General features: G+C 38.2%; 1 protein-coding gene across 1 annotated transcript in view; it reads left to right on the forward strand.

The window, feature by feature from the left end:
• Window positions 1-234: 234 nt before the first annotated feature.
• Window positions 235-26,090, forward strand: part of PRMT8 (protein arginine methyltransferase 8) — a gene marked incomplete at its 3' end in the record, with an annotated part of 64,068 nt that continues 38,212 nt past the window's right edge. The window contains exon 1 of the mRNA XM_082784742.1: window positions 235-366. Coding sequence (XP_082640868.1) covers window positions 292-366 — 75 coding nt within the window. The 5' untranslated portion in view covers window positions 235-291. The remainder of the gene's footprint in view (window positions 367-26,090) is intronic.

The raw sequence follows: 26,090 nt of genomic DNA on the forward strand, positions 1-26,090 counted from the left end.
TCCTTTAGTTTAACCTGAAGAGTGTGTGCCGCCTCTCTGACCATCTTAAGAGCCTACTACAAGTGCAAGTGAGAGGAAAAGAGGAGAACTTGCAAGTGCCCGAGGAGCTCCTGATGCCAAAAGAAGATAAACATTCCTGTGGACGAAGCGGAAAGAACAGAGAAGACTGATTTACTGCTGCTTTCCGTAATATTTTCCTCCCTATCCTTTGGCGCACACAAGTGTTCGGAAATCTTTGAAAACATAAAACAGAACACCAACCCCGAAGCCCCAACCCCTTGGCTAGCTCTTATGGGAATGAAACACTCCTCCCGCTGCCTGCTCCTGAGGAGGAAAATGGCGGAGAACGCTGCCGAGAGCACTGAGGTAAGGACGCGAGGCAAAGCCCGGCACCCCAGTTCCCCCATCCCCCGGGCTCCCTTAGCACAAACAGCACTAAGCGCAGATAAAGTTTCCCGGATCCTCCGGCATGCCCCTGCCTCCGCTGTTGTGTGGTTTTCTGCATGTGCTCCCACCCTCCCGCTCCGTTCCCCCCCGGCACAGAACTTTGCGCCCCGGCGGACCCTCTCCTCGCTCAGGCGGCTTCCCGGAAGCTGCCGCTCTACGGCTCCTTGCCGGGAGGCTCGGTGAGCGAGAGCGGGCTGTGAGGGGAGAGGCTTTGTGTCGCTATGGGGAACGGGGAACGGGGAGGGGGGCCGGCGGTAAGGGAGAGAAGGCAGTTACTGTGTGTTTGAGGAGGCTGTCATGGACGAAGAAGGTCTTTTTCACCAGCACCTTGGCCAGCTCCTAGTGTTTCTCTCGCCTGAGAGGATGCGGTGGTGGGGCAGGACTACTTGGGGGAGTTAGGGGAAGGAAATCCGTCTCTGCAGCACCCTAGATATCACCAAACGCAACTGCCTGAGCAAAGAGCAGAGGGCAGGAAGAGCATTTCACCTTGTGCCCATCTCGTCTGAGCTTTGCATTTCATTCAGGCCGAGTGGGTAGTTTGCAAGCTCTCCATTTTTTCTTCATGAAATCAGCTGCCCCCTTTCCCCAAATAACGTTTGGTTCCCTCAGCCTTTCCCATCTCAGCAACAGCCCTCGTTTGCTTCCCTAGGGTTGTCTTGACCTGACTGAGTCTTCTTAAATGATACAGCGGTATGCAATGTCTCAGCTCTGGGAAAGCAGAAGGATGCAGGATGCAATCCCAGTTTCTCTGGGAGCATGTGAGAAGGAGGCAGGCAAATGTGCTAATGCGTGCCAAACTCCCCGTTTCTATTAATAGACTGTGCCTAACACTCCCACTGAACATTTAGCGTATGGTTACGCGACATACAGCACAGCCATGTGTGGGCCCCAAGGATATTGCACCCCAATCAACTTTAACGGCTTTGCCATTACATGCACAGGCAACACTGACCATCCTTCCCATTGCCCTGCAGATAATAAAGAACAAAAGCACCACTTCAATATTGGTGAGAACATGACTTCCCCCTCTCGCTTCTTTCCATGTCTCTGCCAAATGCCTCCTGCTTTCAATTAGTCTTCACAGTAGGTATCCTGCTCCCTCATGAATCCCATGTTACTCCTTCTAATAGTGCAATAGTGCTCCCTTTGCTAAGAAAGATGTGCTTGATGTTTATAAATATGCCTGCTTTGCAATGCCAGATGAAGACCAGAATTATCTTAAAGTAGTTTAATGTAAGCAGTAAATCAAAGAACATGCCTGTTACTGTATTACAACTCCATAGAGTACTGTTTGCAGAAGATACATCTATATGTAGCAAGAAGTCTAGCTGCACATCTGTAAACTGTCATAGTACTGACAGAATGCATTACATTAAATGACCCAGGATACTGGACAGTATTGCAGGGAGAAATATACAAGCATAACCGGTTCATTTTAAAGCCCCTTTTCAATGGAGATCATCCTTAGATAGTAGCAGACAAATAGGTGAGAGAAGCTTTTTAAATATTCCTCTTCTATTTCAGTTCTGTATTAGCACATTTTTGTTGTTTAAACAGATTTGTTTTTCTATTTGTGCAGTGCTGCACACACTGCAATGTGCTGTTATGGAGAAGGCTTTCTTAGTGATAAGTTTCATTACAGTGCTGCATACAGGACTATATTAAAATATTGTGCTTCCTTTCCGCAGAGTATCCACCAGTGACAGATTTGTAAAATCAGAGTGAAAATGTTGTAGATTAGGTAACTTCTAATGTGCCTTAAAACCAGAAGTGTTATAGTGTTATACACATAACACGTGCCAAGATATTTTCTATTTTATTAATTTTAAAATTAGTGATGTTAAGCTCTGTTTTGTTCTGAAACGTCTTAGAAATGCTCCAGATAAAATATGCCAGGACCTTTGAAGCTTTTTCACTAGTCAAGCATCTATATTTAGCAAAGTCATATGATACCAGTTTGACCTTCAAACCTATATTTCTCTAACTTTCTTTTGAGATTATCAAATGTTCTGTGACAGAAGGAATGCAGATCAAAGCACCTCACTCTTGGAGTTGTTATAGTGTAGGAGAAAATTAGGAATTGGTATAAATTTGCTTCATTTGAAACCAGTTGGTTTTCACTAATGTGCAGGGTCTGATACTCATTGAATTTCTGAAGTATTTTGTTGCTATGGTGACAGGCATGATTTGAAAAATGTCATCCAGAGAGAGATGAACAGTTAAAACACTTAACAAATGGTCAAAACGTCCCACTGGTAAATCATTCCAAAAAACATTATAGTTCTTACTCAGATTGATTTGAAGTTCCTAGTGAACATATGATACAGCATCACAGTAAAATATATTGTTTTGTTGAAATCTACCATAACTAAAAGAGTATTAATCTTTTCAAGGTCAAATATAGCAAGTATACTGTTTCAGTAGTAGAACAGTTTACAAAAAAATATGTTAAAACAGAGCACATGGACCCAGTATGAGAAACATTTTACTCTCTTGATTCCCCTCTGATGACCATCATGCTATCTTATTAGCCCCAAAACATTTACGAGGTGATGACAGCAAATATAGACAAGGGAAAACCAAAGCTACACTATGTCAATATTCACATTATTCTGCAAACAAGGATACAAGGTAGTAAAAGAGCGATATCTCACCAATAAATTTACAAGAGTAAGTTTACCTTGGTACCAGATTGTACAAACATCTACATTATCAGTATACCCACAGCTTTATATCTTGATCCAAAGCCTAGTTAAGTGAATAGAAGTCTTCCCACAAGTGCAGATGGATATTGGATCAAGCTAAAAATAGTTCTGTAATTTTATACAACAATTATGTAAGCGTGCAGATAACAGCCAGATATCAGTCTATCAGTCTGTCTGCCAGAGTTTAACTGGAACGGTTTTTGTTTTTTTCTTGTGTTTATAGGAGTCTAAGTGCTTTGTAGAATAGTAAATGTCAATGGAAATAAAACTCTCAAAAGTCCTTTCTGTTTAGAGCCTCAGTGAAGGCAATAGGGGTCCCACTAATATGAAACCTGCTAAAATGGTTTCAGATAATGTTTTTCAGATTTTGAAGACTGCAAAATGAAAACAATTACTCAGAAAGTTTTTATTCCCCTAGGTTATCCCATGAACTTCAACAGAACATTGTTCATAGGAACAAAAGCTGTAGAATCTCTCAGAAAAAAATATATATATAAAAAATTAATCTCTGTATCTTTAGTCAAGAAAGAAGTCTTGTATACATAAACCAGGTCTGCTTGCATAAATAACAGGTCCAGAATTGTGTTCTCTACAGATAATCAAGTGCAGTCAGACAGAAAACAAAATAAAAGATGAATTGTTCTTTGCAGAACATACACATGATTTCTCAAATGTCACAGTGTTGACCTGCCATGGATTTCAGTTTGTGGAGCTTTTTATATTAAATGGAGGTGGATATTCATGGAAGCCCTATTAATAGTAGGCCTGATATCAGTGGTGGGAAAGAAATTGAAAGAAGGTAGATTTCCAAAGGAGATGTGTGCATGAATGTGTCTGGTGAACTTGTGTTAGGTGAAAGAAATAGCAAAAAGTGCCAAGGTTTATGTACACACTAAAAAATATATGCATCTACATGTAATAGGCTAGTTATTTACTTCAAGGTGGCAAACATTAATTTAAAAGTGGCAAAACCTAGATTCTAGGACCTGAAACTGGGATCATTTTGTACAATGCACAGTGACTTCATAAGATGCAATTCTCATGCTGAAGACTTTGCAGTGTTGATAGAAAAGAAGCCTGTTGTACTGCAGAGCAAAGAGAGATTAGGCAATTTATCAATGGTAACAAAATAGACTCCTCCTTGGAGGTCCTATTATATAAACCTTAGGTTCTGGTTAGAAAAAAAATCTTTTGAAGATTCGAGTTAACAGACTTAATGGACATGCTTCCCCATACATATGAGTGTAACTATTACAGTATCATGAGATGGTTTATGCACATTTCTCCAGCCAGTCCAGGTCCCCCTGAATGGCAACACATCTGAAGTGGTTTTATTAGACACTCTTCACAATTCTGTGTCAACTGCAAATTTGTTGAGGGTACACTCTGCCCCATCAACCAGGTCACCAGCAAATACATTAAGCTGTATATGACCCAGTATTGATCCCTGGAGGTACATCACTACTGACTAACCTCCAACTGGACTCTTTTCCACTGATCACTACCCACTGGGCATGGCTGTTAGACAGTTTTCAGTGCACCTCTTTATCCAGTTTTTTAACCCATAGTTCATCAGCTTGTATATGGGAGACAGTGTCAAAAGTCAAGACAACATCCAGTGGTCTTCCCTTATCCACCGAGCCAGTTACCTCATCAGATGTTGAAAACTAGATCAGTTTTCTTAAGCTCAATTTCCCCTTTGTAATTCCATGCTGACTACTCATGGTCACCTTCATGTCTTTCATGTAGACCTAATCCTGGAAGTTGTTTCCAAGATTATTTGCTCCATAAACTTCACTGGAATTGAGGTGAGGTTGACTGGCCTGTAGATTCCTCAATCCTCCTTGCTCTTTTTGAACAATGAAGAACATTTATTTTTTTCCAATCTTCAGGAATCTCTCCCAGTCAGCATGATCAAAGATTATAGAGTGGCCCTGCAATGACATTGACTGGCACCATCAGCACATGTTGTTAGACTTCTGAGATGTATGTATGTCTGGCCTATCTAAAATGTTCCCCAATCTGATCCTTCTCCAAGTGAGAATGAAGTTTCCTTGATCCAGGCTTCTGTGTTCTCTGTGACATGGGATTCCTGAAGGCTGATCTTACTAGAAATGACCACTGTAAAGAACACACTGAGTAGCTTGGTCTTTTCTATGTCCTTTGTCACCAGGGCTGCTTCCTCATTTAGTGTATTTGAGCTTCCTTGAAATTCTCAATTGAAATTTGTTTTTACCAGCTCCAGCACTTTCTCACAAATGGTTAATCAATGGTTAATCTCAGAAATGATTGGCTCAACATATTGTGTAATGAGCATGATGTTTCATTTATCATTATCCAGCAAAGCCAAGTGAGTCACAAAACATAACACACTTTATGTATTTTGGAGAGTTTCTGCTTTTACCACAAGGTTCAGCTCTTGAATGGCTTCCTTCCCTGTTTTTCAGTGTGCATCAATGGATGCTTTCCTCATGCTTTTCTCATTTTTAATGGGGAATTCTTAAATGCTCTGTATTCAGTTCTCATCTCTTTTCATTCTCTATTAGCAGAAGGTCAAGACGGGCTAATCTCTCACAGAAGTTTGGAAGTATTTCATAGGCCTGACTGGAAGTACATCTGTTCAAAACAGATGCCCTTCCACAATATGTGATATGTAAGCATCTGGAAAAGGGAATGTCTGTAGTTTAGCCATCTGACAGTGTGTATATCTGACTATAAAACATGACATGGCACCATCACCTGCCACATAGTTATGACAATGCTTCAGAAGCAATTTATCTGGAATCAGCATAGTCCTTTCCATGTTTAAAATCTCACAGAGAAAAGGGCAGCAGGAAATGGATCCAGTTCATGGACTGGGCAATACTTACTCCTAATTTATATTTCATAAATGCCTCCTCTTCTTCATAACAAAAAATCAATCATCACCTCATTGGTGTTGATTTATAGTGGCTCCAACTAAAATTTAAGTGTCTGTTTCTGGCTTCTATGCGGTAATATTTAGCCATCATCTTAGCTTTAACTTAGATTTAAAGATATAACTTTTTTTTCTCAAGCCCTTCCTGTTTCCTCTTTTTGTGATCACGATGGACAATACATTTCTTCTGCCTCGCAGGCCTTTGGTATAGGCATTGCATTCAAATCAGATCTTTTTAAGGGTGTTCATTTTGAAACTACATGTTAGTTTTATTGACACAAGTGGAAAAGTATCACCCAGACAAAGTAAACTACGTTTAGTTTATAAAAAGAGACTCTGACAGTGAAAACTTTTCATACACTCTCGTTGCCATGCACACACACATATTGTTTCTAAGATCCATCCCAATCACCTCTCCAATGAGTAGAACCAGAGGAAATGGAATGCTACTTCCCAGCAGTCTCAATATCAGGATCTTGGGCAGCAGCTCAGCATCAACTCATCACAGTTCCACCTCATGCACCTTCTCATCTTCATATTTGATCACAGTCAAATTGTCCTTGCTGAACCTGATGCATATAATCTTGATTCTGTTATCTACTCTGAATACTACTGTTAAGATCATTTTCCTAGCTTGTTTTAACTACGTTACTATTCTATTAAGAGAATTTTTATTTAAGCAGATGAACCCTGAAGGAGACAGGTATAAATAAGGATTTCAGGTAAAGAAGGTGTTATTATTTATTACTATCTGATTTTCATGAAAATGTGAAACTTTTCTTCTATTTTTTTTTTTTAAACAGAAGATGTGCTTTCATGTAGCCTCAAGTTAATTATTTTGTTAAAGGAAAAAGAAAACCTCTGTGCCATCTTCCTGTATGATAGGTCTGTTCTTTTCTCAATAGAGAGCCTCATTAAACTCATAAAACATGTCTTTGTTCCCTTGTAAGTTGGAAGTCAACAGTATTTTTGCTAGCAAGATATTTTTTCAGCAGATAGAGTTGAGTATTCTAAGACCTCAAAACAGGTTTACCCCGATGGAAGTGCACCTGTTTCAGCAGGGAGAGATCTTGACAAATTAGAGGGCTGGACAATCACCAACCACATGAAGTTTTACAAGAACAACAGGGAGGGGATGTCCCTGGATATATGTACAGACTGGGTGACAAGGGGCTGGAGAAAGCCCATGCAGAAACCTGTGGAAAGGACTGTGGGACTTTTGGTTGATGGCAAGCTGAACATGAGTCAACAGTGGGCCCTGGCAGCCGGAAGGGCCTACCATATCTGGGGGTGCATCAGGTACAGCATTGATAGCCAGTCGAGTGACACAATTGTTCTGCTCCACACTGCACTGGTGTGGCCTCACATTGAGTACTGTGTACAGTTTTGGGTGTCACAATATAAGAAGAGCATAAAACTATTAGAGAGCGTCCAAAGGTAGGCTACAAAGATGGTGAGGATCTAGAGGGCAAGACGTATGAAGAACGACTAAATTCACTTGGTTTGTCACTAGCCTAGAGAAGAGGAGACTGAGGGGAGACTTCATAGGGACCTACAGCTTCCTCATGAGAGGATGTAGAGGTGCAGGCGCTGATCTCTTCTCTCCAGCAATAGGATACCAGGAAATGGCATGGAGTTGCATCAGGGGAGGTTCAGGCTGGATGTTAGGAAAAGGTTCTTGACTGAGAAGGTGGTTGAGCAATGGAAAAGGTGGAAATGGAAAGTGTGACCACTCAGCAAAGTGGTCACAGCACTAAGCCTCCTAGAATTTAAGAAGCACTTGGACAACACTCAAAAATACAGTTTTTTTGGATGGTCCTATGTGGAGCTCAGTGTTGGGCTCAATGATCCTTGTGGGTCCCTTCCAACTCAGGATATTCTGTGATTCTGTGATTCATACAGTCAAAAACAGCTCATATCTGTATATAATTACTGTATTAAAAAAAGATGAATATCAAGTGATTTTGCTCAAGAATTGAGGGTTGATCATTACACAATTGTATGAAATGTTAGGAGCATATTTTCTCTTATCCCTTTCTTAACTGTGTTTAAAAGATGGGAGTGAAATAACATAAGCTTATTCACAAAGCTGTACAAGCTTGATTTTTATCATCGTGGTAATCACCAACTGCTTTTGAAATAAAATATATAGCTACCTTTTTAACAGGTACAGTTCAGACCCTACTGGAGTTGAACATATATTGATGAAGATTTTTGAACACTTTAACAAGTGTTATAATGAAAGAAATACTGAATACCCTGCTATGCTTCTGTCTGAAAGCAGCACTCAGCATGATAATTTATTGTAGAATCCTATGAAGAGAGGCTGAGAGTGTTGGGATTGTTCAGCATGGAGAAGAGGAGCCTTAGAGGGGGTCTTGTCAATGTCTATAAATACCTGAAGGGAGGGTGCAAAGAGGATGGAGCCAGTGGTGCCCAGTGGTAGGACAAGAGGCAATAGGCACAAACTGGATCATAAGAGGTTTGGTCTTGACATTGGGAAGCACTTCTTTACTGAGTGGGTGACAAGACACTGGAAGGGTTGCCCAGAGAGGTAGTGGAATCTCCTTACTTGGAGATCTTCAGAATCCATCTGGATATGGTCCTGGAAAATCTGCTGTAGGAGTATCATTTCAGAGTCTGACTATTAATGAACTACTAAGATATCCATTCGCACTGACACAACAGTTTCTACTCTAACAATGTTTCAAAATAAGAAAGTTACTCTACTCATCACATAAAGACTAAAATGCAAATACAATACACAATGCTATGCTATTAATAATTGAAAAACTGTCTTAACATTGAGATCATTTGTTATTTCAGCCACACTTTAATATGTTTGCTTACAAAATTACTTATCGCATGTATGTCTTTATATTTGTATATATATACAGAAATACACACACAAAGTTACATATTTACATAAATTCAAACTGCATGTTATGCTATGACTTTCATTTCTTTGCACACCTAGGTTGTAAGAGTTATAGACCTATGTGAGAGAATACGACACGTTGCTGATGTGCACTTATTTACTGTAGAATAACACCCTGTTTAAAGTCTAATATCACATCAAACATTTATATACTTCTCTGTTGATATTGTGATTAAGTAAATTAAAAACTGTAACTCTGTGTTTAAAAAGGCACTCTCAGAAGAGTCCTAGCTTTTCATTCAATAACGTCTTTTATGTTCACTATCTTCCTTTGTAAATATATTCTGACAAAATTCAGTTTAGTTGTGGAGAAGCTACAGCCTTCCACTTCAAATTGAAATAACAAGCTCACATTTCAGGTACAGTACTAGCAAAGCCCTGAAGTCAGTTTCAGACCAGTTAACTTGGTGGTCTGTTAGGAATACAAACTCCCAATTCAGAAAAGGAACATTTGAAAATATTTGACTGTGTCAGTATAGATCACTTCCAAGCATTTATACCTTTGATTCATCAGTTAAATATAACTGGTCTTGTGTTCTTAAATTCTGAAACACCTACACATCTCACAGAGGTCTTAGAAGAAGACACTTAGCACACTTGCAAGTCAGATGATATGCAGTTTAATTACTCTCACAAAGGTCACTGATTTTAACATTTTTGCCAGGTAAAATACATTTAGAAATTTGTGGAAGTTCAATTCTCAAAAATATTTTTTCTTCAATACCTCTTCAGTAATTTAGGCATTGTTGTTTTCATTGTTAGGGGATCCCGTTGTTTCCCCTAGCAGAGTGGATCTCCCCAGATATCTGACATTCATTCTAAGTGTCAACTCCTATTTAAAGCAGCAAGAACTTAATGGTACCTGTATATCAGCTCAAGCTGGGTGCCTCCAGGGAGGGACGTCGCTTGAGTCTTTCCCTGAGATCTGTGCAATCTTTGTTTCATTTGCTGTAGTCCAATCAATTCTTGACACATATATGTTACGTTCCTTCAGATTGGCTATTTGTTTCAGGGCAGGATGATTTTTGTTATCACCAGTGTCAGGCTCCTATCTGGCACCATCCTTAGTCAGCACATCCCCCCTTTCACCCATCGGAATCCACCAAGACCCCCACACAATGTCACTCACCGTTGCTCAATCAACCAATATATCATGTTCAGATTACACAGAGTTCATGCTGCAACCTAAGGCTTCACCAAATTTACTCTTAATGTCAAGCTACTAATGTCAAGCAATAACCACCTGAGTTCCTTACATACAAGTGGCTTCTTTCCCTTTCAGTTCACTGAATTGCTCTGTTCAGGCATCTTTCAGCATGCCTACAGAATCTCTTTAATGCAGAATATGTACAACTCAGAAATACAAAGGAATTATTTGTTGCTTAACATACCAGAGGCAGCTATTAACAAGCTACTGGGCTGAGCACTAATATGCTTGTCATTTCCAACATTGGATGTACAAAGATTTTTTGCTAACCGTGTAATCACGAAGCAGGGAGGATAGGTCAGCTTCTGTTGCTCCCAGGAGTGTTCATATTTTTCTTTGTGCTTTATATTTATGTTCATGCTTCATGCTTCATGTTCCCATTGCCATCTTTAGATACCTCTTTGAGTTACGATTTTTCTTCCTGAGTCCCTTGAATTTTACATTTGTGTTTCACCTCATTTTATCTTTCATGGATCTATGCTACAGGCTTTTTCAAACTCTCCCTTACAATTCAGGAATTTTCTCATCAGTCTGAGCCAAGGTTACACATCTCGGCTGTTGGTCATTACTAGGCCTTGAATTCCAGACTGCTGAACCCATAAGAAGAGGGGCTGGAAGCTACAGAGAGAGTGGGATGCAGCACCTAGGAAGATACTGAGCTCAACGGGTACTTCTGAAAGTAACAGATGTACATTTCTGAGTATTTCTCTGACTACATACCTTTGAAATCCTGGCCCTCATCTTAGCTGTACTATATGCCTATACTTAGACCTTTATTCTAGTTTTGAATGGAAATGTTGTATAGGTTAAATATAAGGATTTTCAAAAGTTCATTTCCTGAAACATACACATATTTCTGTCCATTAAATCATAGACAAATATATTAAACTTATTTTAACTGTCTTAAGACTCTAAGCCTTACTGAAATACTAGTAGATCCACCTATTATAAGCAGGTATAAATGACTATAGATCCACTAGGAGAATGACATGGAAAAGTCAATTGTACCTAGATCGGGTACAAATAGATTAGATTAACTGTGCCAAATACAGATCATGTATTAATATTAATATCAATAACGTCTTACTGTATGATCAAAACCTGTTACAATGTTCTTCCTTGAAAACTGGTTATATACATACATAGACCCATGACCAATACAGTTTTACAAAGACAGACATAAATGCAACAAATACCTAGTTATAGTGACATTTTTTAACAGGATTTAACAATTTCAAATTATATAGAGATTGTACTGCACGCACACAGTATCTTGCATATAAAGATGAGAACAGTTCTCTAGCAGCTCGTGTTTCATAAGTTATTGGCAGTACATTTTCCCTATAAATTGTTATCATAATGAACATCAACATTAATCATATTCTATAAAGCACCATTTATATTTTCCATGACATATTTGCTGTTTAGGGCCTCTTGACTGCATCAGATATTTTTCATTACTTTAAGACTTTACAGAGGTGTGAAGGTCTAATCCTGTGTTTAAAACACACAGGCTACAGGGCCACTTTTAAGTTTATCTTAAAAGCCTCTGCTAAAGGACTGGAAGTTATAAATGTATAGGAAGAGTGAATAACAACAGAGGACTACTATTTTGACCAAAAAAATGAAATCTTGTAAGCAATTCCTGTTTCTACCCATTTCCTTGTTTTGGTGATCTCAATGACAGGGAAAAATACAAACATAAAATAGCCCAAACACCAATTTTACATCCAAATAAATCTGAATAAGCAAATAAAACACAAGACATAAGAACATTGGGAAACTAAAAATTTTGTACATTCTATTAATTTTCTTACCTTGTCTGATTAAAAAAAAAAAAAACGAACAGTAAAGTAAGGAATTTGTAACAAAGGAACACAGTCCCTGGGTCTCCTTAAGCATTTAGAACTGTGAAATGCTGAGTATATTCACATCTCTATCATCTCTATTGACTATTTTTCTAATCCACCTGACAATCTGAAGGTCCCAATAAAATGAGTTTTTATGGTGTGGGGTTTTTTTTCTATTTTTTTTCCCCAAAACAACAACAACAACAGCAACAAAAATTATTTCTTACCATTGCTGGACTGTACAGACTACGCAATTCAGAATAATGGAAATCAGGATATTAATTGCATAATGTATTTGTCAGCAATTCTTTATTTAGCTTTTATCTAGTTGCATAGTTTAAGTTTCTTAGCTGTTGGATACAGCTTCAATATCTCTACACCAACTTAAAATCAAAATCCTACGTAATCAAGATCCTACTTAATAATCTGTTTTTAGAGAGAAATCTTAGGTGGAATTGAGATGGACTTAGTTTAGATGGACATTTTAAGGAGTTAGAGAAGATGCCGTTCTTCTCTTGTTCTTCTTTCAGTCATTTAGACTTATCTTTATGATATGGTCTTTAAAAGGTAGCATGGTCTTCAAAAGAAACCTTACTGCTTCTCATACTCAATTTGCGTCAGTTGTGGTACTGGTGACAGAACAGGTACATTCCTCTGAATCTTACCGTACCTTTGTTAGGGTCCTAATATTGGCTATTACCATATCCATCATAAATTATTTTCTATTATTATATTTTAGATCAGTGAACTAGGATCTGTCTTTTGCTCACAGAACTTCAAATGACTTAACAAGATGTCTGAGTTGGTGGCCTACTTGTCCTGTCTCATCAACAAACACCTCTGAACTGCAACTCTGCCCATCTCAAACTTGAATCATACTTTAAAGGAGCTTCTTTCTTTATGTGGATCCCAGATAGAGCCTAGAGTGGCTAGGCTGCCAACCTAGAGGCTTCACTTAACTGTCTAGAGTTAATAGGATGGTTCTGTGCCTACAAGTACTTTTGTATAAACAAACTGTTTCAAGGTCATGTGCTGGAACCTTGCTAATAGAATCATTGGGTACAGCACATCTAGTTTTTGTGATATTGTAACTGTGCAGATGTGCCACTTCACTACTGTGGTCCCTGCAGTAATGATAACAGAGGAACCACAGGTGTTTTCCTTTGTATAGCAGCTCTGAAAAAATATTCCCTTGATTCAGTCATGCTGAAAATCCCACTTCTTCTGTGTTTCTCACACTATCTTTCAGATTCTTTTTCCTATCATAAAGCTCTCCCTCTCCATTAATTCTGAATGTACAGCCAGGTCAGGTGTGAGAACTGATGATTCTCCTCCTATCCCACTGAGATGACAGTCATTCCAGGAACAGAAAAAATATTTAAAGAAACAGGATTCCAATAAGCTTGATAAGTTCCAAAAAGAAAGAAAAAAAAAAAAAGAAGAAGAAGAAAAGAAAGAAAAAACAAGTACCCATTAGTGTCAATAAAATCTAGAATCTTCTTCTATTCCTCGTGTTAACCTACTGTACTTTCCAACACCATTTAACAATCACCACTAGGCAGGCTGGGAAAGAGGTTTCTTTCTTGGGAATGAAGCATGAGTAGTACTGGATTGCAACAAATGCTGTTCTTGTGGTCTGAGACTCATAAAAAAGGTAAATCAGCTTTGGCATATCTGAATACAGTGACATGTCCAGCAGCAGGCTGTAGGGATAAACTTTTTGCTTATATTATTTTGCTCACTTGTGGTTGCTTTCAGTTGTTTTTATCTGTTGTTGTTGTTGTTGTTTTTATTTATTTATGTTCCTTAAATCAGATTAATGTTCAGAAAAGTAGCAAGCAAAACTTTTGGTCCTATCCTTTGACTCACAGTTATCTTATATAATGCACAGATTTTGCTGGATTTTTTTAATTATTATTATTATTTTTTTTGGCCAATCATCAACATGTCAGAAGGCAAGAGAAACTGAAAGCCTGTCCCACCATCAGAACAGAAGGGGTTGGTACAATAAGGAAATTTACATTGCTGCACATCATGCTGTGCCCATATTGCGGCTAAAGAGCAATAATGCCAACATCATATGTGGAAAGGTGATGAGACTAGCTAAAAAAAGATACTGAATTTGCGTCATCGAGTTCTTTTTATAGACCCTTCAGTACCAGGAAACTTTCACTTGGTGTTTTCAAGGTTTCTTCATAACTGTGAATGGTGATAACCTTTCTAAAGCTGAAATTCACCATCTAAGATTTTTAGGGCAAGAAAAGTCACATGAATCTGTGAAAATCACAGGTCAGAAGCACTTTAATCAGAGAATATCAGTCTTCATGCTAATCAACTTATTTACATATGCATCAATGCAAGATTATTTTGAACAGAAGCCTAGTTATACAGATAGTTCTACTGTCAGTTACTCTTTCTGCTCATGTTGTTTCTAATCATTTCCTTTTTGCTCTACATTTCATAAAATCAGAAAAATTAAGGTTGGAAAAGAACTTCTTGACCCTGTAGGGATTCTAGAGCAATTACTTGATTTATTCCTCTATTATTGCACAAGTAAATGGAAAGACAAAATATTTGTTCCCATATACATATATTTGTTCTCAAGTCTTAGTGTCCATGGGTTGTTGTGCATGCATTAAGCAGAGCTAAAGCCTTTCCCTGAAAAAAGGAATAATCCACACAGGATGTCAGCAGAAAAGCATGAGAGGGTGTGCAGCAGCAACAGAAATGGGGTACCAGAATACAGGCTGCGTTTTCTTGCCTGAGACCTGCAGGAAGGCTTCAGCTTCAGCAGAGTGTGAGGTTCAAGTTGCAGTTTCTTGTTGCAAGGAGGCACTGACTACTGTCAGGACAATCACAGGTTTAAGTTTGTGGACAAAGCAGTCTATACTGTGTCCATAAATGGGGCAAGGATTTCCATCCAGTCCTATCCAAGTGTGTGCCCTCCCTTAGCGCACGATAATATATGCTGCTTTCTGAATTAGCATCAGTGAAAATGCTGTGACCCAATCCCTTATGCTGGGTATCTTCCTGAACTTCCAGGTGCCAAAGAGAGGTCAGAGGCAGAACTATCCTCCCACTGCACACTTACCAGTCTTGTGAGGCAGAAAAGCTACTATTTTTGTTTTAGCAGCTGTGGCTGCTGAGCACAAGGTAAAGGCTTTCTGCCAATTTTCTTCTCAAGGATTTGTTTGCGGTTGGAGCCTGTACATTTGATAAAGTTACACTTCGACTCTCCTCACAGGCATTTTATTCTAATGTTTCCAAATTAAAATATTAGTTGTGGAGAGAATGAAATACTCTGATAACCCACATTAAGAGATGGCTGACTCCTTCAAAGTCACACAGTGAGATGGACTTAGAATCAACATGAAGGACGAAAGATAGCCAGCTGGGTTATGACAAGAGATTAAGAGAAAAATTGTGCTTTAAGATACTAAGACACAGTGAGTTACAGCTTCAGAAGAAGTGGGAAGATGTCTTTACTCAGTGCAGGGAAACACTGTTTTTCAACTAATTGACAAAAGAAAGTTCCAAATGTGGGACCTTTTTCAGTATTGGTCTCTGTTAGCTCTTAGTTCTGAAGCTGCATTGAACTGTGTAACTCCGTGTACTCATTTTCTCTGGCACTTCAGCTCAGCAACTGTCATTTCTCAACCTTTTTCTCCTTCCTGTCCTCATTTATCCTGCAGAGGTTAAAAAGTAATAATGGATAAATCTGGATACTCCTTAAGCTGAGACCTCTTCTAGAGTTTAGAAACATTAGAAACTACCCTGAAGTACTCATCTAAAGCTTGGCTAGGGTATGAAGTAGGGGATCATTTGCTGGTATTTTTGTAGCAAAGTCTACAGGATATGCTGTCTTCCTAGACAGATATTTCAGAACAATCACTGAAGTTCAGTGATGAGGAGGAGAATGTCTGGGACACAAGATGCAAAGTGACTTTCAGGGATCAGTGCATTAAAAATTTGCTAAGCACACAATGGACTATATGCACAAAGCCTATTAAAAATGAAACAAGTTGCTTGCCTCCCTTGTTAAAAATAGTACAGTTACATCAAGAATGGGAAATGGAAATATGGGGAATTTAATACTCTCAGTGGTTCCATAACAACTCCACTAAAGAAAGTAGACTCTCAAAATATAGTCAAGCCTGAGTACTAATTACATCATAACCTCATTCACAAAGATCAATTTAGGATGCAACTCCTCTATACTAAAAGTTTAAATGATTTTTTTTTTTTTGTAAACATAATTCTTTACCTTTCTGAAAAGATTTTCCTACAGGTAAATAATTTAACAGTTATGAGGAAACACTTATATTTCTACTAAGCTGATAGAGCAGTGTTCTCTGTAGGCAGAAATTACCATGCGTGTTGTCTGGCAGTCTCATTATACTATAGGTCTTTACATGGGGTGATATTTTTGTCAGGAGTCCCATTCCTCTCTGCCATTTACTTTTCCTAGCAGAATCTCAGCAATGCTTTGTCTTGGAAAAAGAGCTGGGAATACTTACTGTGTAATAACTCAATGAGCCATCCTGGACAGTACCTGTGCTGAATTACAAGTGTTTATTTTAAAGTAATAAGGAAATAGATGAAGATAAAACCCACAGAGGGACTTTTGGATTCAGTACACATGGAGAGAAAAAAATGATTAAGTATTATGCTCTGAACTTGAACCTTACTTTATTTTGTGGAGGCAAGAGGTGCTGCAGATGTCTAAGAGGACTAACTGTTTGCTCTACCTGGGTTATCCAGGTCTTGCAGTATGTTTGTTCTAGTCTCCAGCCTTAGGCTCCTATTAGAATTGTAATTCATCACTAGCACTATATCCCTTATCCATCTGATTTTCCATCCCTTAAAATGTAATATCAAGAAATAAAAGTTAAAAGCACATTTTCCAGAGAAAAAGCTGCTCTCTGGAGTAAGAGCTATAGATCTTGGTCCTCTGATATGGAGTTTCTATGAGCAACAACCTTATAGTTTTGGTCGTCTCAGTGCAGGCAAGGGGATGAGCACTAGCCTGGGCTCTCCTCACATGGAATTCAAGCCAGATTGAGGTACTTTGGCAGAGCAGATGGTAAACATCTGTTATGTAGATAAAATGAGGATTTTATTCTTTAGTACTGCCAATCTGTTGCCTTTCGTGAACAGTAAATATTTCAGACTTTAAAAAAAAAAAAAAAAAAAAAAAGGCAACTAGGCAGCTGACAAGATTCAAACTATTGGAGGGGGGATCCACAACCTGCTACATGTATTGGATTCAATCTTAACACCTGCAAGCCACCACTCCACTTGCTGGCTGAAGTCAACAGTTCTTTCAAGTAACCATTGAAGAAATTGGCTAAATAATGCCTGAAAACTTATTTTCTATTTCTTGTTCTGAGGCTTGTACCTCAGAACAAACCTCAAAATTTGATGAACTCTTTGATGAACAAATTTGATGAATTCTTCACCCAGAGTTCATAAAATAGAAAGGTTACACCATCTCACTGATGTTGCCTGTCATTTTATTCTAAAACAGCCCTAACCTGTTTCTTCATTTTGGGTGAAAGCTGTCTTTTAGAGTTTGGTTACTTAAGCCTTCTATTGTAGCGATAGAAAGACTTCCATTAAATTTAACTGACCTTTCTGCTAGCTTAAGAAAATAATTTGTACAGATTCTGTACTATTCTGGCTATTTTTATTAATCATTACCCTCTAGAAATATTAGAGTTCTATTTTTTCTTGCTAATTTCAGCTTATTCTCAGATACTGGGAAAGGACCTCAAAATAACTGTTCTCATAGCTTATTATCATTTTCTGATTCTTGTTCTCCATGTCACAAGACACTCAGTCAAGATGATGATGGCAAAGAGGCTGTCCAGTGGTACAGCTGCTCCCTCGTTACAAGAAACACATGAGCATTGATAATGGGGACTATAGGGTGATGTAACATTGTAACATGATATAACATTATGTAGCATAACCAGGCTATTTTTGTTTCCTTTCCCTTTGTGTCCATCTGGAGAAATTTCTCTGAAGAGGGTATATTACTTTTTATTTATTTGCATGTCACGGGAACCGTGATTCTGTTCAGGAAGGTAGGCACTTATGGAGCAGCAATGATAACAGCAAGTCATAATGGTGGATCTAAACAAAAGTTCAAACGTCTCAGGTTTTGTAGCTTCATAACTCATTATGCAAAGAGTTGCAACAAACTCCCTGCACTGTGTTCAACTTTGATACTTTCAGTACAAGTTCCTAGAACTTCTGTGCCTTGAGATGTGAAATGTAAAGTAATCTGGCTCGTGAATATTTTTCTTCACTTGGAGGTGAACAAACACCACCAGTCCTATTTAAATTTCTGGTCACTGCTCCTAGATAACAATAAGCATGTCTTCCCTAGCATATAGGTGATCACAAAGTAAAAACAAACGTTAACAAAGCTAGGGTTTCATGACTCAGGAAATGACCTTGCCACTAAAAACAATTTTGTAACAGAAATAAGTGAATTGCATCCTTCAGTTACAAGTAAACTACCATTTGTTAACAGTCCTTTAATATTCTGACAATAGATCCCTGTGCACCATTCATAGTTTCATAACCATAACAATAAGTAGTCTGTAATTCAGAATTTATGTGGAATTATGTCAGCTGATCTGGGTGACCCACCACAGACTACAGAGGCTTCTTTTAAAGGGCCTGGCACACTGAATGTTGGACTCTGCAGAGAAGTGAGATGACAGTCTTTATTCTAAAGTGCAGTCCATCTACACTGTGAGCTATACCAAAGAAAATACGTAAGGTGACACCCATGAGTCCTCTCTGAAGCACATAGAAAGGAAAGGGCCAACAAGGGCAGAACAGCAAGAAACCTGTATCACCCTCCAAGCTAGTCCAGCTAGGTCTGAGTAAAGTAGAAGCAAAGGCAGTCCTAGAAAACTGCTTTATTATTTACTGAACCCTACAGTACAGGAGGAAAAGGAACTGAATCATGACTATCATGACTTCCTAAATAACAATATAGGCTTTGAGCTACCCTTAGGGAAATGTAACATTAAATAATTTCTTCAACATATTTGATTGCAAAGTGCCAAATCTAGCCAAGCAGCAGAGAACATCACTTGAACTATCAATGGAGACCTTAAACCATGTGTCCATGTGCACACAGGAGGAACTGTTACTCTTAGGCCAGCTACTCAGGTGCCCTAGAACAAGTGCTGGATTGACAGGTCTTGAAGACACCACCCATAGACACACATAAATCTGAGGTTTCCCATCTCAAAAAATGAGTCAAGACTCATGCTGTTTGATTGTTGATAACAAATGCACCTGCTATTGCAGAACTAGTGCATTGACACAAGCTGGACAGCTGAGGCTGCAAGACCTGAAGGGAAGGAGAAGACTGACAGCTCTAGTTTAAGCCAGTACTGTTCCAGCAGTAAGACACTTTCATGATATTCTCACTCTGCTATGCCAAACCTGATCACAGGATTTGGCAGTGGTAGTGTGAGTTTGGCCCCTGAACAGCATGACATAGTTGGGTGTTGCTTGTTGTTGGTATGGAAGTTCTTGCCTGATCAGGACAAACAGGACATTCAAATATCAGTATCAGTGCAATTAGTAAGCATTTAATGTTAACAATTGCCTCTGCTAGATTTAGAGCTGACTCTGCAATGAATAGCCAAGAATTTAATTGGTATGGTTTATTTTTAGATTCCTTGAGTCCATGACCAACATTTCAAAATCAGCTGTAAGAATTGATGCACTTTAATAATACAGAGATATTTCTTCTCCTTGTACAGCTCTCAGAAATGCAAGTAGGAGATGAACTGATGCTAAACTTGTAAAAGATCATTATTTCCAGAAGCTGTAGCCTAGTTCGGAAGGAAAATTCTGCTATCACTTTTTCATCTTTCCCCACTTTCAACAAACAGGCAATAGGTATACTCCAGACCTTCTCTCACAACTAACACAAATGCCTCTAATAGCCTTGTCAGAACATCAGGCTATTTCCTCTTCTTACACTTGTGCATCTTGATTACCTTTGTTCCAGAGAGATTTGGATGTAGTACTACAAGAGAAGAGATCTGGTATTTCTGGACTTGTCAAAACTCCTAAGAACTAGAAACCTCAGAAGAAAAATCTGTTACCTGAAAACATAGTTTGTACCTACTGCTTTTCTTCCTGGATAATTGAACGGAAGAAAAAGAAAAACATTTCATGGTGATCAAACAATTTAAGTATCCCTGGGTCTTTAAAAGCTACTTGAGATATTAGGTGTGCTTCCAATTTTGATAGCAGTAATATCTTATTCTGTAAATTATGTCTGGCAATTACATTCTTATCTCTCACAAATTACCTCAGTTTTTATTTTAAATTCCTGTGAATTTAAAATAAAATCTGTTCACCACCCCTTATTAGGACACCTTCCTATTTTTTACTACTGTAAGGTCTCATCTCTTCCCAAATTAATGAAGAATGATGAAATTATATGAAATTCTTACCTTCTTTTGTCAGAAAAAGAGAGGCTTAATACACTACTAAAATAAGAAGGATTTTTTTTTCTTCATTTGCTTTTATTTGCCTCTCATGAATCCTTAAAAATGATCTCCTGGTGGAAATTGTTGACTTGCAGTGTTACCATGTAACACCTAGCTGTAAATCTGTATGAAACCAGAAGCCACAACCTACCAGAGCCTTGTGAGTCTACTGATTGCAGTTTATGCTGCTCTGTGATCTATACACCAAATTCAACTCTTCAGACTGGATTCTGGAACAGGAGAAGGACTGGGCTGCTCTAACCTGCAAAAACCGAAGAGCCTACACTTCTTAGTAAGGCAGCAAATTCAGAAGAGCTCTATTAGAAAGCATGCTACATCTGAGCCACAAAAAGTTTGAAAAATCTTGCATATCTCTCATAAACACAGTAGCCCTTATTATCTAACCTTCACTTCTCAGCATGCTGGATTTGCTTAAGGGTGTTAAGCTTGCATCAAAATAACCAGTGTACTTGAGTGAGTTCACCTGTTCCATTCTTGATCACACTGAAGAATGAAAACAAAACCTCAGAACATATATCAACAGAATATCACAGCTTGTCTTCTTCACAAGCTTTAAAATTCAACTGTATTAATTCTCTACTTTTCAATTCTTTAGTCATGTAAAGAGAGACCATTACACTGTAACGAGTCCATACACTGTATATTTACTGGGAGGGAACAGCATGACAATCAGTGGAGATTCACATCCATACAATTGATTGCAGTGACTTAGACTTTACTGCTTGAAATGGAGAATGTGTTTAGCAATCTGCCATCTGTATTCCACTTTAACACTGCCTTCCAGAGGGTTCTTGATTTACCACTGAGTTGAAGCATACAAGACTTGCTATGACTTCAATAGAAAGAGGTTTGAGACTAGCCAGTACTCAAAACCCTTCACAATGGAACTAAACTCTCTTGTCATCAGTCTTGAGGTGCTTTAAACAGATGGGCAACAGAGTCTAACGAGTTTTTTTTTTCTTTTTTTTTCTGGAGAATACTGTTATTAAGGTCAGAGAATAAAGGGACTGAGGCAAAACCACAGTGAACATAAAAAAGAATAATTCCTGAGAATTTACTGTAAAATTCAGCTGAGCATTTTCATTTGCTCATAGTTGTGCTCACGGACATTGAGCTTTTGCATTTGATTTGTGAAACTATTCACAGAACACAAAATAAAGATGGATACTTTTATGTAATTATTTATATTTGAAGTGGGCCCTGTACTGTGAGAGGCTCACAGGACCATCAGAATTTATTGTTACCTTTGTAGAAATCGCCATACCAGATTCGAAGTGTGTGTATGCGTCTAATTCTACTCCAGTACCCTCCCTGCAAAACTAACATAATTATTAGAACAGAAGGTTCAGACAAAAATGAAGAAAAAAGTTCAGAATGGAGAGAGAAATACACTTCTGTGCAACAAATTCTTTCAGATTTAATCTCATCTGTGTTGTGCCACCAAGCTTCTGGTCCTTTACATTTTTTTTCCCCAATTATTTTTCAGGTCTTTTTTATTCATAGATAAACATTTAATACTTGGCCAAAACCTACTAAGTGCCACATCAATGTTATCTTTTTCCAAATGTTAATTATACACTTGATGAATATTTATGCTAATAAAATTGTAATTAGTTTGCCTTTTTAATTTAATTTATTTAGTATTATGAAGCAAGTAAATAAGGTCTAGCTAACCAGGACAGTTACATGTATAATTACAATCTCTTCAAACCTTTGTAGACTTATTCTTGAGTTGAGCTTCTCTGTCCAAAAATGGCATCCTACTTTTGAGCAGAAAATGAATCACATGACATCATGAAGGTTCACTTGTATCTTACAAATTCCATAGCTAATGCCATTAGAAAAGAGCATGCATACACACACAAAAAAAAATGGATGCACGATAGACCATCTGCTCTACACAATAGCGTGTAGATGAAAGCACAAGGCGTTTCTCTAGCTGTTTCTTGTAACAGTGATCATGTAAATTAAGCTGTTGCAGTGAAGTCTGTAACATTAAGTCTAAAACAATAGCTCTATCACATGCCAAAGATAATCAAAACATAACCTTGTCATAAGGAAAGACACATTTCAGCACATTGTAAATAATGCTTTGCTATCCTTTCACAAGCTAGTTTGCAAAGAGTAAATTTCAGTTAATAAGAGTATGGTTCTCTGATATTTCCTTCTGCTCTATGCTGAAACAGGGACTGTCATAATATATACTGTTCATGCTGTACACTGGACCTCCTACTTTACATATGTTGCAAATTCTCTTTATAAAAGGGAACACAACTTCCATTAAACTTCAATGTCCATAACTGCAGTTTGTCACCTGAACCTGTTTTTAGCCACTGCACCTGAACTACACTGTAATATAAACGGTCAAGAGGGCAGACCAGATGCATAGCATTGTTAGAAATTCTGTGATTCTGTGTGTGATTATTATCTGTACTAGAAATGGACTAAAATTGCTTAAGCTTTTAGCTACAGCTACTTATCGCTCCCATCCTTACATACATCCATAGACCTGCTGTTATATGTAGCTTCAAAATCTTTTCATTCCAGAGTTTTGTCTTGTTCTTCTGACAGTGTGCATTCCTTAATCTTGTGAAAACAGGTTCTGTTTCTATTGCATATGTAAATTTGTAAATCCATATTAATAACCAACTCCATAATCTGCACAGAGATCAGATTTATAAGTTTATCCTGCCGTTGCCACTGTATCTCCTGCATAGTATTAATATAACTGTCCATGTCTTGATATCATATGATACATGTGGAAGGGATCTGTGAAGGGACCTCTTTTACCCATTAAGAATCTTGACAGTATCTAATATCCTGGGCCAGATCCACAAAGGTATCACAGTTCCTGTCTCATATTTGGCTTTGGATACCAAAATTACTTTTTAACTTTCAAAGAGTAAGTTAACAGAGTTGCACACCTTTGTGATCTTTGCATTCTTTTTGCTACTTGGTGTTATTTCTGCTGCAGCCTAGATATGCCAATTGTTGCTAGCATCTTATACTTTGACTTTAGGGGGATTTGACCACTCAGTGTATAATCAAGTTACTCGTATGATTGCTCAGTCTCAGTTGTTCTGGACAAAAGCTTTATTCCAAAGCAAGCCATAGAACCTCATATTTCAGAACATGCCTCAGTGTTTTCACAGTATTTTTGTTATCACCACAGGGATAACAGATAGCAATTATAATGTGCTGTAAGCTATACTTGTCAGTAATGGACCATGAATTTCCCGATGATAGTAAGTGGACAGGTTTGTCTATGATGGGTTGATCTGACATTGTACATTTCAGATACACCATTTGAAAAGTTTAGAGAAGTGCATGACTTTGAAGTGGCTGAAAAACTAGTATCTTCAAAGCAAGCCATTTTCAGAACCAGATCTCTATCCCTATTTTCTTTAGAGTCTGTCTAACTACTGAGAAACTCAGAAGACTGGAAAAAAGGGAAACATCACTCGCATTTTTAAAAAAGGTAGAAAGGAAGAACCAGAGAACTACAGAGCAGTGAGCCTCAACTCCGTGCCTGGCAAGATCATGGAACAAATCCTCCTGGAGACAATGTTAAGGCATATGCAGGACAAGGAGGTGATTAGGGACAGCCAGCATGGCTTCACCAACAGTAAATCGTGCCTGACCAATCTGGTGGCCTTCTATGATCGAGTAAGTGCATCAGTTGACAAGGGGAGACCAACTGATGTCATCTACTTGGACTTCTATAAGGCCTTTTACACAGTCCCACATGATACCCTAATCTCTAAATTAGGAAGATATCGATTTGAAGGGTGGACCATCTGGTGTATTAGGCATTGGCTTGATGGCCACAACCAGAGCATAGCAATCAGTATTTCTATGTCCAGGTGGAGGTAGGTGACAAGTAGTGTCCCTCAGGCGTCTATTAGGACTAGTGTTTTTCAATATCTTAATCAGTGATGCCCCATCCGTGGAGGTGTTCATGGCCAGGGTGAATGGGGCCTTGGCCCACCTGATCTAGTGGGTGGCATCCCTGCCTATGGGAAAAGACTTACTCCACGAGAATACAAGCCAAAGGAGTCAAGAGAGGTTTTAACCAGTGCCATTGTTTAATGATTATCAAGAAGACATCGTAGAAGTAAGCCTCAGTTTTGGGAGGAGGATACCAAACACCTCTTATATGTACCTACACTCATATCTGCAGCAGGAAGAAGTTGTATTGTTGAAACTGCTAAAGTGGTTGCATATCAAGTGATAATCTCTTGCATGTTAAAGGAATAGATTATTATATTCCGACTGATGAAAATGGAGCTAGGTATATTTTATTTTAGTAGTTCTGACACAGAAAGCTACCTGGCCCAGCAAATAATTATACTTTGAGATATCATGAAACTATTTGTTTAAAAATAGAATGCTGAAAGTTATTCATATTAAGCTGTAACACCATTCTTAATGAATGTTGTTTCTTAATGAGAGGATAGGCATTAATGAAAGGGTAGACAGAAGATATTGTTAACCTCTTCAATGCCATTAGAATGCCATAAATAATTAAGAATTTGACAAGCAGAAAACACTGCGGCTTGAACAGTTTTATAAGTATTTGAATTTTAACTGCCAGATCTGCGTCTTCATGTCAAGAAACTGGCGTTGAAATGCAGGTTTATTTTTACTCCATACACCTCAGCTTTCGTCACAAACCTCCTAAAAAGAAATAGTGTGTACTTCCCTTTCTCAGCCCCATCTTACCTCTCTGTAGGTAGCTCAATATACCTAAAAGACTCTGATTTTCAAAACAGCTTGACTACCCAGGATCTTGAATACCCAGTTCTCTTTTGTATTATGGGAATTATACATCTAGGTAGCCTCCTCAAGCCTTGTTGACCTATGTACCTAAGTTTTCAAGAAAAAAGAATTTCAATACTTCGCACTGATGCAAATAGGCAACTCCACATGTCTAAATTTTAGAAACAGATGTCAAGTTAGAGAAGCGTGAGGTTTTTGATAAATTAATAATGGCTATGAATCTTGCCCTCTGTAAGAATGCAAAGCTTTTAAAAAAGTGGTCCTGTACTAATATCTTTAATGCAGCTGTATTCTGCCCACTTTGTCTGCCACCCCCCCCAAAAAAAAAAAAAAAAAAAAAAAAAAGAATTGAACTCTTTAATTTCTTTAATTTTAAAATACAGGAAAATACTTAAGTAATTTCCTCTGGCTTAAGTGTTGAAATGACATAGAGTACCAGGATCTAAGTCCCATAGTAACGGTAGAAAAATATTCCTTCTGAGATCCTTCAGATCCTCCAACTGCAACAAATGGGAGATGGAAAAGTACAGGGATGCATGTTTATCACATTGATGGATGTATTCTGAAGCGGCTGCTTTCATTCTTTCAAACTCTATTGGCAATGGCATTGGCCAGTGTTCTGGAACTCTGTGGAGCTGGCTGGAATCCATATTTTTAATAAAAATCATTTACCCAGACCTAATTTATTAGATCTGTTA

This window comes from Aythya marila (genome assembly GCF_965140915.1).
Source record: "Aythya marila genome assembly, chromosome: 1".
Taxonomy (NCBI): Eukaryota; Metazoa; Chordata; class Aves; order Anseriformes; family Anatidae; genus Aythya; species Aythya marila.